The sequence below is a fragment of the Arvicanthis niloticus genome, chromosome 13 (genome assembly GCF_011762505.2).
Source record: "Arvicanthis niloticus isolate mArvNil1 chromosome 13, mArvNil1.pat.X, whole genome shotgun sequence".
Lineage (NCBI taxonomy): Eukaryota > Metazoa > Chordata > Mammalia > Rodentia > Muridae > Arvicanthis > Arvicanthis niloticus.
In genome coordinates, this window is record NC_047670.1 from 59,705,768 (window position 1) to 59,717,837 (window position 12,070).

A 12,070-nucleotide genomic window follows, 5' to 3' on the forward strand; every position below is an offset into this window, starting at 1 on the left:
TCTCACCCTGAATCAAAGAAATCTCTTTTCCTGTGGCTGTATTCAGAAGGATACCTCACTCAAAGGCCAGCTCCCCAAGACCTGACACCCTCTCCACTCAAGAGGCCCCTGTCACCAGCTCAACACCCAATACAGTCCCACACCCGCTCATTCTGAGTTCCTGGGGGAGTGAGCTGTGGCACTGTCTACCGAGGTGGCAGTGCAAGGAAGGGACACAGTAGAGCAGTGGCGATGACACTGGAAGGGGCGGGGCGGGGGAAGGGACGACAGAGAAGCCTGGTGGCAGGAATCTTGTCCTTGGGGACAGAAGGAAGGAGTGGAGGCCAGTTTCTGCAGAGTTGAGAAAAGGCTGGCTACAAAAGGGCCTTAGGCTGAGGCTGAGGCTATCCAACAGGCAGTTCCAGGTAGAAGGAGATCAGAGGGAAAGGGTTCCAGGAACCCCGAGTCATGAGAGGAGCGGGGATCACTACACGTAGTAGGCCTTCTGCTCTGTAGGCATCAAGAAGTCATGAAAGGGGAGACCAGCAGAGCCGACAGGTAGCTGCTGTGGGCCAGGCCGATGGAGACAGGTGACTGCCCAGCAACACCACAGAAGCCTGAATCACTGAGTGAACATGGGGCAAGGAAGGCCACTTCTGGGCTTGTGGACACACAGAGGTTATGTGAGAAGAAGAAACAAGTGTTTCCCCCTTCCTTATAAGGCCCCAAGACAAACCCAAGGACCATTCCACCCAAGTCCAGCTTGAGGACCCAATGAGTCTATTGGACTTACCTACAAAGCATAGGTTACCCCAAAGCAGTCTCACCCCAGCATGGCCGACTTCACCATAGCTGTAAAGATGGAATCTGTCTAAGTTAACTTCCCACACTCTAGCACTTTCCAAGACCAAGAGGCCATTTTACTGACATCAATTCGTATTTTTGTCCAACTACCTTTCCTAAGACTAGTTTTGTGCTTCATTTGTTTGAGACTGGCTCTTACTCTGTAGCCAAGGCTGGCCTCCCACTTGCAGAAATCCTTCTGTCTCACCTCTCAACTGTTGAGAGTACAGGTGTACACTGTACCAAGAACCAACATAGCATGAAACAGACAGCTTTAGCCCATCATCTTGAGGGGGACTCTGAGTCACATGAAACGTACCCCCAATAAGCCTGTATGTTTTTCTTGTGTTAACCTGCTTTCAATACTGGGATCTCAAGCAATATTCCTAAGATGGGAGAACATTGTTCATTGTCTACATCACTAGGGAGGTCTGGATGCCTGGGGATATCAGGGCAGGTCCCACAATGGCATGGACAGGACACAGGGCAATGGGAAAACATCACAGGTGTCAAAGACACCTCCTGCTCAGGCCCCTCCCTCTCCATGTTCTTGGAGGCAGGGCGACTCACAGTTTAGCTCAGCATCCTTGGCTCAGCTACTGTGAGCTGCACAAGGCAGACAGCAGTAACAGCCACACACGCAGATACACACTGGAGGGTGGGGTTATGGCTCAGGAGGTATAGCGAGTGTTTGCCTAGCATGTGCAAAGCCTCGGGATGCACCCTGGCAACACACAGAACCCAGTGTGATAGGTCATAGCTGGAATCCTAGCCCTCCAGAGGTAGAGAGTGATCACAAGTTCAAAGTCATCCTCAGCTACATAGTGAGTTTGAGATGAGCCTGGGCTGCATTGTGTAAAAAAAATAAATAAACAAAAATATGTGGGATGGATGGGCAGGAACTGTAGAAGGCGAGACTCTCTCGGGCACAAAGGTCTCTTGGGCTGCTGTCACAAAGAAACCTATGAAGCAATGTCTTACAAAGAAGACCCGAGCTCAGCCCAAAGCCACCTCAATCACAGCCTGTCTACTACTGAATGTCTGTGCCGTCAACTACAGGGACAGCAAGTCTGGGGTGAAGACATGCATAGAGCTGACAGCCCTTGGTAAAGGCTAGGCTTTGCCTACAGTCCACAGGTAATCCCAGCTGTTGAGAGAAGACCATTTTGGGTTCTTTCAGCCAAGTATGGAAAGCACTGTGCACATTCAAAGCCCACCCAGACACTAGGGTTTCCCATAGACAGTAACAGCACCACCATCCAGCAAAGATGAACCCCGCTCCCCCTTCCACCTCCTGCCATGTTTCAAGCAGACACTATTCATTTGGCAGCAACATTAAATAGCATCTTAAAGCCTCAGGGCCGAGTATGTAGTGGCTCACACCTATAATCAACCCAGTCCTGAGCAGGATGAGGTAGGAGGATCGCCATAAGATCAAGGGCAGCCTGCTCTACATAAATACCACAACCCTTTCTCAGACAGATAAATAAACCCTAAAGCCAACTAGGGGGTTGTGTCCTCCCTTGCCCACTAAGATCTGGAGCTGAGGAGCCAGCTCAGTCAGAAAAGTGCTTTCTACACAAGCATAAGAGCTTATCTCCAGCTGGCTACACGCCTTTAATCCCAACACTTGGAGATAGAAGCAGGCAGATCTCTGTGAGTTCGAGGCCAGCCAGGTCTTCAGAATGAGTTCCATGGCAGCCAGGGCTACACAGAGAAACCCTGTCACTAAATAAATAAGTAAATAAATAAATGAGAAAGAAAGAAAGTTAGTTTCATTCCCAAACACCCAAGAAAAAGCTTGACATGGAGACTGTGAACGCAGTACTAGAGAGGCAGGCACAGGAAGCTCCCCGAAGCTCACCGGCCAGCCAACCCAGCCAAATACGTGAGCTCTAGGTTTGGTTAGCAAACCTGTCTCAAAAACAAAGGTAGAGAGTAACTGGGAAAGATACCTCCAGCTGACTCTTGACCTTCACAGGCATTCATACACACGTGCTGTGTATACACAATCACATAAACACATATCCACACAAAAAGAAGACTAAGGAGGAAGAAGATACTACAGTGAGCTGATGGGTCTCTTCTGTAAGCCTGGACTACACAGAGGGTCCTCCACTGGCTAGACAACTCCAAACCTACAAGCCCAAACAGGCCTCTCAACCCCAGTGTCTGGATATCCCAGGGACACCATCCAGCTGATACATCCCTGTTTCACTCTGCCTTGTAAAATCCTGGAGCTCTCTCTGTGTGTACATACTGTGGTCCTTTTTGCCCGTGTGTAAAATAAGGAAATTTCACCTACCACCAACGGGTGTCGGGCTCCTCACATGCCCAATGGGGATCCAGGAGGGAGTAGTTAGGGCCAGGCATTTCTGCTCTTGCTAGCTCTCATGGCCATGTCCTGTGTGAGCCAGTCGGGATCCCCTTAAGGCCTCCTGTACCTGTCCCACCACCCGTGCTGGGGTCAAGGCTAGGCTGGCTGTATCTCAAGATCTTCCTGCTGCATACCAGATTTCCAGAACATCCTGCTACCTGGCTCACACTAGGAGCCTGGAAGCACGCCTGGAAGGTCATCTCATGAGCTCCACCTAGGTATTCCCTAACCCATCCAACCCTGATGGGACAAGAGGCCCAAGAGGGAGCCTCCAGATTGCCTGACCCTCAGAATGATGGCAGACAGGGAGAGGGGTGAGGAAAGACCACTTATGAAAGAAACAGGGGTGGCAACTGGGCCAGGGAAGCATCACAGACATCTGTCCACTTGTGAGCCTCAGTGGCATGTGGCCCCATTTGTGAAGTGGGGAAGAGGTTGGTAGACAGACAGATCAGTAGGCACCAACCCTGAGTATTGTCCTGATCACACAGAAAACATGCTAACAGCAGAGACTCCAGGGCCATGGAATAAACTCACACCTTGGGGGACATGAGTAGTGAGCACATTGGGTTTAAAGTTTCCAGGGAGGCAGGAATACAGCTTAGTGATGAGACATCTGCCTACACACACAGCAATGCCACACACACACACACACACACACACACACACACACCATGTTCCCAATAGTGGCCCTGTCCAAAGGTGAGCTGACACAGTGGGCAGGGAACCCAGCACAGTGTAGTAATAAGTAGGTAAACTAAGGCAGGGAGGCTGGTTGGGGAGCTGGGCTGAGTCAGTACCACCACTGGATTAAGAGCGGCAACTGCCCAGTGTCCCAGCCCAGGCCAATATGTCCCAGCCCATGAGCCCACACTATGTGCTCGGCACAGAAGCCGGCTGGTCTGCAGAGGAAGGGTGTTCCACATAAGAAGCTGCAGGTATAAGGCCAGGGGTAGGGACATCTGGAATGTTCAGGAAGATATATCCAGTCAGAACATGGCTGAGGAGACTTTCAAATCCATTGTGAAGCAGCCCTGCAGCCTACCCTGGAATCCAAGCTCAGTGCATCTACCTCACCAGGGGACCTGGCAGTTGCTCAGTCAGGTTGATAACTCTGTCCCTTGGAAAGCTGAGGTCATGCAAACCCAAGATGACAAAACACCACTCAATGCTGTGGGCCCCATCCTTTGTTGTCAGGTTTTCTATAAAATATGAAAGGCATCCCTATCTCTCAGGGAGTTTCAAGGATGGAATGAGGCACGCCTTCCAAGGTTGCCCACTTAGCTGCCGGATGAGCTGTAAGAGGTGGAAGCAGGAGTAGAAGGGGCGGGCAGCTGCTGCTGGGTACTGGTGGGCATGCAGTGTAGGAGGGGCCAAATGGATGTGCAGGTGTGTATGGGGAGCCAGCCTGGGCAGTGCTCAGAGGTCCAGCTCCCAGACCTCACTATCCTTAGCTGGGAACAAGAGGCTCTGAGCCTCCAGAAGCAGGAGCAAGTCTGAGATTCCTGGGTGAAGATAGCTCAGGTAACAAAGAGACTGAAGAATCCCAGACCAACAAGGTGCCTGGGTGGGAGCCTCATCTGGTGCCAGCTCCTCGCCCACTCAGTGCAGGCGCTTCTCAGGCTCCTCTCACACACCACAGCTCACCTTCCTTTCTGCTTTGTGCCACTGGTTTAAACCATTTCCCTGTGAGTTTGGCAAGCATCTGTCCTCTAGCTACTGGCCCTTTGAGGTTAGACTCCAAGAATGGCCTCCCGGGCTGCTAGGATCCATACAGAAACCGATTTGTGAAGCCAAGCTAAGCTACTAACAATATGAAACCAATCAGCCATTCAACTGTTGGGGTTTTTTGTTTGTCTGTTTGTTTTTTGTTTGTTTGTTTGTTTTGGGGGGGGGTTGGTTTTTTGAGACAGTGTTTCTCTGTGTAGCCCTGGCCATCCTGGAACTCACTCTGTAGACCAGGCTGGCCTTGAACTCAGAAATCCACCTGCCTCTGCCTCCCAAGTGATAGGATTAAAGGCCTGCGCCACCAGCGCCTGGCCTGTTGTTGTGTTTTTTAATTTAAAATATTTGTAGTTTGAACAATGGGGGTATATGTTTCAGGGATATTAAGTGAAAATATGAATAAAAAATTTTCCATACAGAATTTAAAGGTTTTGAAAAAATTGGAAGGCCAGGTGTCTCTGGGAGGCGAGGTGTCTCTGGGTACAGGAACTATGGGTAGTGATATGATTATATATATATGAATGACTGGTCTCCTAAGTAGCCCAGGCTAGTCTAAAACTTGCTGTATACATTGGACTAGCCTTACTCAAAGTAATCCTCCTGCCTTCAAGGTTCTGTCATTATGGTTGCAGTATAGTTTCATACCACTGCACCCAGAAAATTTGCTTTATTTTTTTTTAAAGAAAAAAAAACTATTTTACTTGTTTATTTGTTTGTTTATTTGACAGAATATCACCATGTAGCCCTGGTTGGTCTAGAATTCACAGAGATCTGCTTTCCTCCTTCTGAGTGCTAGGATTAAAGGGGTATGCCTCCATGCCCAGAAAAACTAGCTTTTTAAAATTAGCTAGGTTCTTTGGTGACTTGGAGGACCCTTTGTGAGGCTTCTCTTCAGTGGCCTTGTGGCTTAGCTGATACTCAGGAGCCTGACCAACTTGGTGAAGGGGACAGGGACCCTCCAGGTCAGAAGGAAGCCAGCCAGAGGGTGGGAAATGACTCAGCCAAGCCACAGAGCAGGGCAGGGCAGCATCTTACCCACTCCTGGTGACACCGAGAAGGCTGGCTATGGCCAGCCCTGCAGCTGGCCTCTTTAGAGCCCAAGGCCCAGAGCCCGCAGGTGCCCCTGAAGGGCACAGGGTTTCTACTTCACAAGAGCCTCAAAGTTGCTCCAGCCCTAGGAACTAGCAGAAGCCAGAATCACAGGCCTTAAAATAGGCCCAGGAACTGAAAAACGGCACTGCCACCACTGCACAGGAACACTTCCTCCCATCACGCTGGCCCACAACCAGCTAACTGCCACTGGGGTGATGGGTTACTGTCATTCCAAGATAGTTTTTCCAGTGACTGCATGCCAGCCTGAACTTCAGAACAAGAAGCCTGTCACTGTAGAGGCTTTTCCCTCAGCTCACTAGCCCCCTCCAACTCTTGGGATCACTTTTCCTTTCTTACCAAGTCTATCTCCAGATCCTAAAATAAACCCTATGGGCAGATGTCCCAACAGACACTCACAGGCTCAGCCGGCAGTGGCTCCACACAATCGTATGCGGAGCCTGTGCACACCACGACACATTTCCTACCTGCTGCTTTTCTATATAATCCCTATGTCTCTCTTTTTTTATTTTTAACAGTCAGGACATAAAGGAGGTATGTGATCAGGGTCCCCATGGTCCTCCCTCCAGCTATTATCTCCCACGGAATCCCCAGCCACGACTTACTCCCAGCTATAACTACCTAGAAAAACGCCACAGGGTCAGCTAGGGGTGCACAAGACTCATCCCAATTCAAAAAGCAGTTCCAGGAACCTGTGACACAGTTGGACACGGGCTCACTGCAGGCAGTGGTCCTTCCCTCCTTCATCTTTCTTGAACCTTCTCCAGGTTGCCTCTCAATGGCCTCAGCTCGAGTTGGCCAGGCCTCCTAGGTTTGTGACCTCAAGAGAGCCCATCTCTCTGAAGTACAGCTTCCACCTTGTGAACCAGGGTGATGGCAGAGCCTCCCTCACAGGAGCTGCTACAGTAAATGCTACAGTTGCAAGGGCATCTGACCTATGGCACACTGTGTGCAGAGTTCTGTGAGGTAGCACCTGCCTGGGCCCAAAGCCATGCCCACACAACTCCCAGAGGCTAGTCTTGGGAAGTACCAAATTCTCAGACACTCAACCCAAACCACTGTTCCAACCTCAACTCTCACAGCCCCCTCCAAACTTCCCAGCATCTGCTCCTCCCACCAGCCCCTCCCAGCCTCAGGTCTGCCCAGAGACCAATATAATTCACAGGCGCCTCCCCTGGGCAGCCCAGCAACTCTAGCTCTTGTCTGTGATCCTTTCCTGGGTCTATCTCAGCCAAGCAACGTTGTGTGCCAACCTGGCAGAGCTGCTGGCATTCTAAGGATAGGTCTGGGTGGCCCTCTGCTCTGTGCAGAACCTAAATTTGGATGCATCCTGCCAGTTTCTACCCTTGTGGTTGAGGGCACAATACTATCCCCCGCCCCCAGACCTGTTTCCAGGCAGGGGCGTGAGACCCACCTCTTAGGCACACTTAGGATAAACAGAGGATGAACACAACACATTCCTCCTGACCTATGAACGGGGAGCACCCCCACCACCATCTACCATGCAGCGAGTCTAACACCCAGGCAAGAGGCCTCCAAAGACACTCAGCCAAGACAGAGACAAAGGCAAGCAGCAAGACCTGGGCCCCTGCAAACTCACACTGGTTGATAAAGCATACTGCCTACTTAAGAAGGGACCTGCCTATGCTACCATCCAGGGCTTAGGAGAAGCCCCACTCCTAGGAGAAGCAATGGGCTTCCAGACGGCAGCATCATATGCATGGACACTGAACCCTCTGACTCACCCCAGGTCAGGGTGACCAGAACTCCATGGGAACTGCAGAGCCATAAGCAGTTTCCTGTGGGAACATCAAAATCTTGCATAGGCAGCCACAATCTTGGCTGCTTCCAGCAGGGTTTTACTTAACCTAGCAATTACCTGTATACCGCTCTCCCCTCAGAGACCGTGTCCTACAATGAAGTAAGGGCCAGCTTCAAGACCTGGCACTCAGCCAGCACTCAAAAAAAAAAACGTTTCTACTGTAGAGGCCATTGTGGAAGTGAGTAAGAAATCAGGTGCAGAGCTACAAAAAACGCCTTTCATCCCCGGGGCCAAGTGACCATCTTTATGTGGGTGGGGCCAGCAGCTTCATCCCATCATAATCAGACACTGATTCAGTCAGGCCAGCTTTCCCAGGCTCCCTGGACACCTTCAGAACTACCTCTGGAGGAAAAACAACAGCCTTCGAGGCCACAGCATAGCTCTGAGTAACAAGTTTTACTCAAACACCTAAACTCATAACGGATGGTGGATGTCATTCAGTGATAAGATAAAGCAAGTACTTAGCACACATGAGATGCTAGGTTCGAGTCTCAATACTAATAAATCTATTCAAATACCCAACAGGTTGTCACAGCTGGAAAGTGAGCATGACAAGATGGAAGCCAGAGGACAAAACAGAAACACAAAAGCAAAAACTTAACGTTGTCCCACAGGCTGAGAGGGTAACTGACGACATGGCTGGTATAAAGCACTCTGACCCAGTTCTGCTGAGTTCCTACATTCTGGGTGTGTGGGCCAGCCATTAGGCCTGTCACAGATATCTACCATCAGCTCGACAGGATGTAGAATCACTTAAGAAACAACAAGCCTCTGGGCAAGTCTTTGAGGGATTATCTAGACTGGGTTAACCCACGTGGGGAGACCTGCCCTGAATACAGGCAGCACCATCCCATAGGGTTCTGGACTGAATCGAAAGAACATGACATGAGCTGGGTGCCAGTGTGTGTGTGTGTGTGTGTGTGTGTGTGTGTGTGTGTCTCCTAGTGCAGATGCCATGTGACCAGTGGCCTCAAGCACCAGCTACCATGATGAACGCTATCCTTGATTTTTGAGTCAAAACAAACCCTTCCTTCCCTAAGTAGCTTTTGTTAGGTAGTTTATCACAGCAGCCCAAAAAGTAACTTATCAAGCCATGTCCCTGTCAGGCCTGCACCTCCAGGCTCTTCTAAGAGGCAAAGGCTCCATTCCCCTTGACCATCCACACCGTCCGTATGCCAGCAGGCAAATGCTTCACTTGTTTCCTATATGTTTACCAAGCACATGTTCTATATGTGTCCCCATGCTAGGCACCAACAGGAGAACTGCGCAATGCCCTCGTGGCTCTTGATGACTAGCTGAAGGGACAGCCACACAGTTCATTACAATGCCACAGTCGCACCAGTTGTCTAGAACAGAGGAGACAGGGCTATGTGACGGCTGTGGAGGATGGGTTCCAGGCAATAGCTAGGAGCTGAGACTCAAAGGAGAACTTGCAATGTCCGAGGAGCAAGTGAGCAGGAGCAGCTTCCCATGCAGAAGAAACGCCAGCATGCACTGCCATCCAGAACATCAGAACACTAGAGTCTAGAATCTAGGTAATGGAGGAAGCCTGGTGTATAAGGGGGGCTCTGAAGACTAGGAGAGAAGCGATGAGCTGGTCACTGTATGAACTAACAGGCAGAGAAGGCCTGGCTGGGGATGTGGCGAAGCTCTGGGGTCATACGAGCCAGTGGTTAGCCAGCTATGCCACTTCCTCATTGGGTGACGCTGAACAGGGCTCCTCATGGCTGACAGATTATATTCCTGCTTGGCAAAAGTGGTATTGTGTTAGAGTTGAACTGACAGAGCACGTGCAGAGCACCTGGCATGTACTGAAACCTAGGGAAGGTTAGGAACTTGGGATGATGGATCGCTCTAAGGGAAAGGCCCTGCAGGCTGTCTAGGAGTAGAGGCTATATTATAACAGGGGTGATGATGCTCTCAGGTCAAGGACAGCAGAGGTGTGTGCAGAGGGAAGTGTGAAGGGGCTACCTGGAGCTGCTGAGGTCACAGGGCTGAGGGGCTTGCAACAGATGGTTGCCCAGACCCTCCCCAATTCAGACATTGTGTGCCAGGTGACAGCTGGCCCTGACAGGTGGGCACCCAGTAGGAGCTCAAATACATGTTCACTGAGTTCATTAATAAGGATATTTTAAATCAGCTACAAACTATTCTCTAGACACCTTTTTGGAGAAGAAACCACTAAAATCTGTGTCCTTATCTATTCCTCCAGGTGGCTGGACCTGTCTGACAAGAGAACTTCACTGAGGTGACCTGGGCTAGCCCCTGCTGCCTAAGAAGATCAGGTGCTAAGCAAGTCTCCTTCAAAAAAAAAAAAGAATTGAAATTCACTTCTGCTCTTCAGCAAGCCTCCAGGGCGTGGCCTACCAAGGAACCCTGGGTTCCCAGCGTTACAGTCTTTGCTACTGTGGCTTTACCAGGGTGCACTTCCACTTTGGAGCACTGACTAAATCTAGAAGACTGTTACTTCCTCCAAAGAGAACCCAAGCCCTGACTGGGAGGTTGGGGTGAGGGGACACGACAGCATAGAATGAAGTCATTCCTTACATGAAGAAGGGAGGGGTCTTTTTTGTAGAGAAAATGGCAAGCCCAAGACTATAGAGGAGGGGGCTTCTGCCACATGGGTCTGGGCAAATGCATCAGTAATGAATGCATTACCTCACATCCAAGACGACCCCACCCACACCTTCCAAGCCCTTTAAACAATGAAACACCCCCACCCCGCCCAGCAGATGAATGACTCCTTAGACCAGAATCACACCCGGAGAGGCTGTAGCAATCCCTGATCCCAGTGCTAAGTAGGTGTGAGGTCAAGGGGCAGAAGCCCAACAGGTCCCTGGTAGAGTTAATGAACAAGTGGACCTTTGGGTGCAGAAAGACAAAGGCTACAGCAATCAGGAGACGTGGTCCTCCATGTGGGCTAGGGATGTGGTCAGGGCACACTGCCTTGAACTCTGAACTCAAAGGCCTCCTGAAATCTCATGCACACACTCCCTGCAGCAGCAGTGGGGCCCCCAGATCTTCCAGGAGAAGGAAGAAGAGTTACAGAACCACGAAGAGGAAGAAAGGGCTGGAACCTGATATCCTGACGGTCAGAGGGAGAGAGAGTCGTGGAGACACAAGCATCAAGGTTCTGTGGTATCGAAAAGAAACTGTGACTTGGAGTCCCGAGAGATAGAACCCAGGGCGATGGGGATGCACGGAGGGTAGGGAGCACAGGGGGACGAGCGGAGGTGGACACGCGCGGACACTCACGCGCGCGCCCGGCTCCGTCACTCACCCAGGCCGCAGACCTCACGGCGCAGGCTAAGGCGTCCGCGCTCCTCGGCTATGGCGCGCAGCATGTGCTGCAACGAACGCTCCTCCGATTCGCAGCCGTCCGCAGGCTCCCGGGAGGCGGCCGGCCCAGCCCGGAGCCCCGCGGGCGCGGACGCCGAGGCACAGGCCCTGCCCGGCGGCCGCGCGGAGGCCATGCCGGGCCCCGGCTCATCGCCCGCGCCGCGCCCGCGGGGGCCCCCAACACGCCTCGCCGCCCGTGCCCCGCTGCCGCCCGCCGCGAGCACCAGTGAAGCCACAATCCGCTTTTGTGCGCGTCGCCACCGCCGCCGACCTCCGAGCACCGCGGAGCACTGCGAACCACCGCTCCGCCACCGCCCGCCCGCGCCTGCTCGACACCGCCCAGGCCCCGCCCCCGACGCGAACCCGCCCCTAAACCCGCCCTTTCCCCGCCTCTGACACACGGGGCCCCGCCTCATACTACTAAAACCCCGCCCCTATCTCCGGCCAAGCCGGTGAGTCGTCCCTGGCCCTGCCCCTTCTCCTGGCCCCGCCCACTTCCTTGCGGCCAGCTGCTGCCAACTTCAAACGCCCACCGCGGCCTCTGTCCAACCTGTCGCGCGACGTTCTCCCCATCCCATTCCCACACCTTCCTTGGCCTGCTGACCTTTCCTGCTGCCCGTGTTCCTGGACCCTGAGTCCACTTTCTCCCGACCCTACCCCCCCCCCACCTCCCTCCGGTAGAGTCACGCCTCTGAGCCGCCCCCTCTATGCCTCACTGATTTTGCGCTTTGTCACCGCCTTGTGCATTCCCTGGAGCCTCTAGCACACCAGCTCTGCTTATTTCTGTCTGAACGTTCCAAGTAGGTTCTGCTAAAAACTTGCTTCACAGAACTCAGCAAGAAGTTACCACCTCCGAAAGGTGGTCTCCTGGGGGA

General features: G+C 52.1%; 1 protein-coding gene across 1 annotated transcript in view; it reads right to left on the bottom strand.

Moving 5' to 3' along the window:
- Positions 1–11,515, bottom strand: part of Kiaa0930 (KIAA0930 ortholog) — a 38,076-nt gene extending 26,561 nt beyond the window's left edge. The window contains exon 1 of the mRNA XM_034516341.2: positions 11,137–11,515. Coding sequence (XP_034372232.1) covers positions 11,137–11,329 — 193 coding nt within the window. The 5' untranslated portion in view covers positions 11,330–11,515. The remainder of the gene's footprint in view (positions 1–11,136) is intronic.
- Positions 11,516–12,070: the final 555 nt, after the last annotated feature.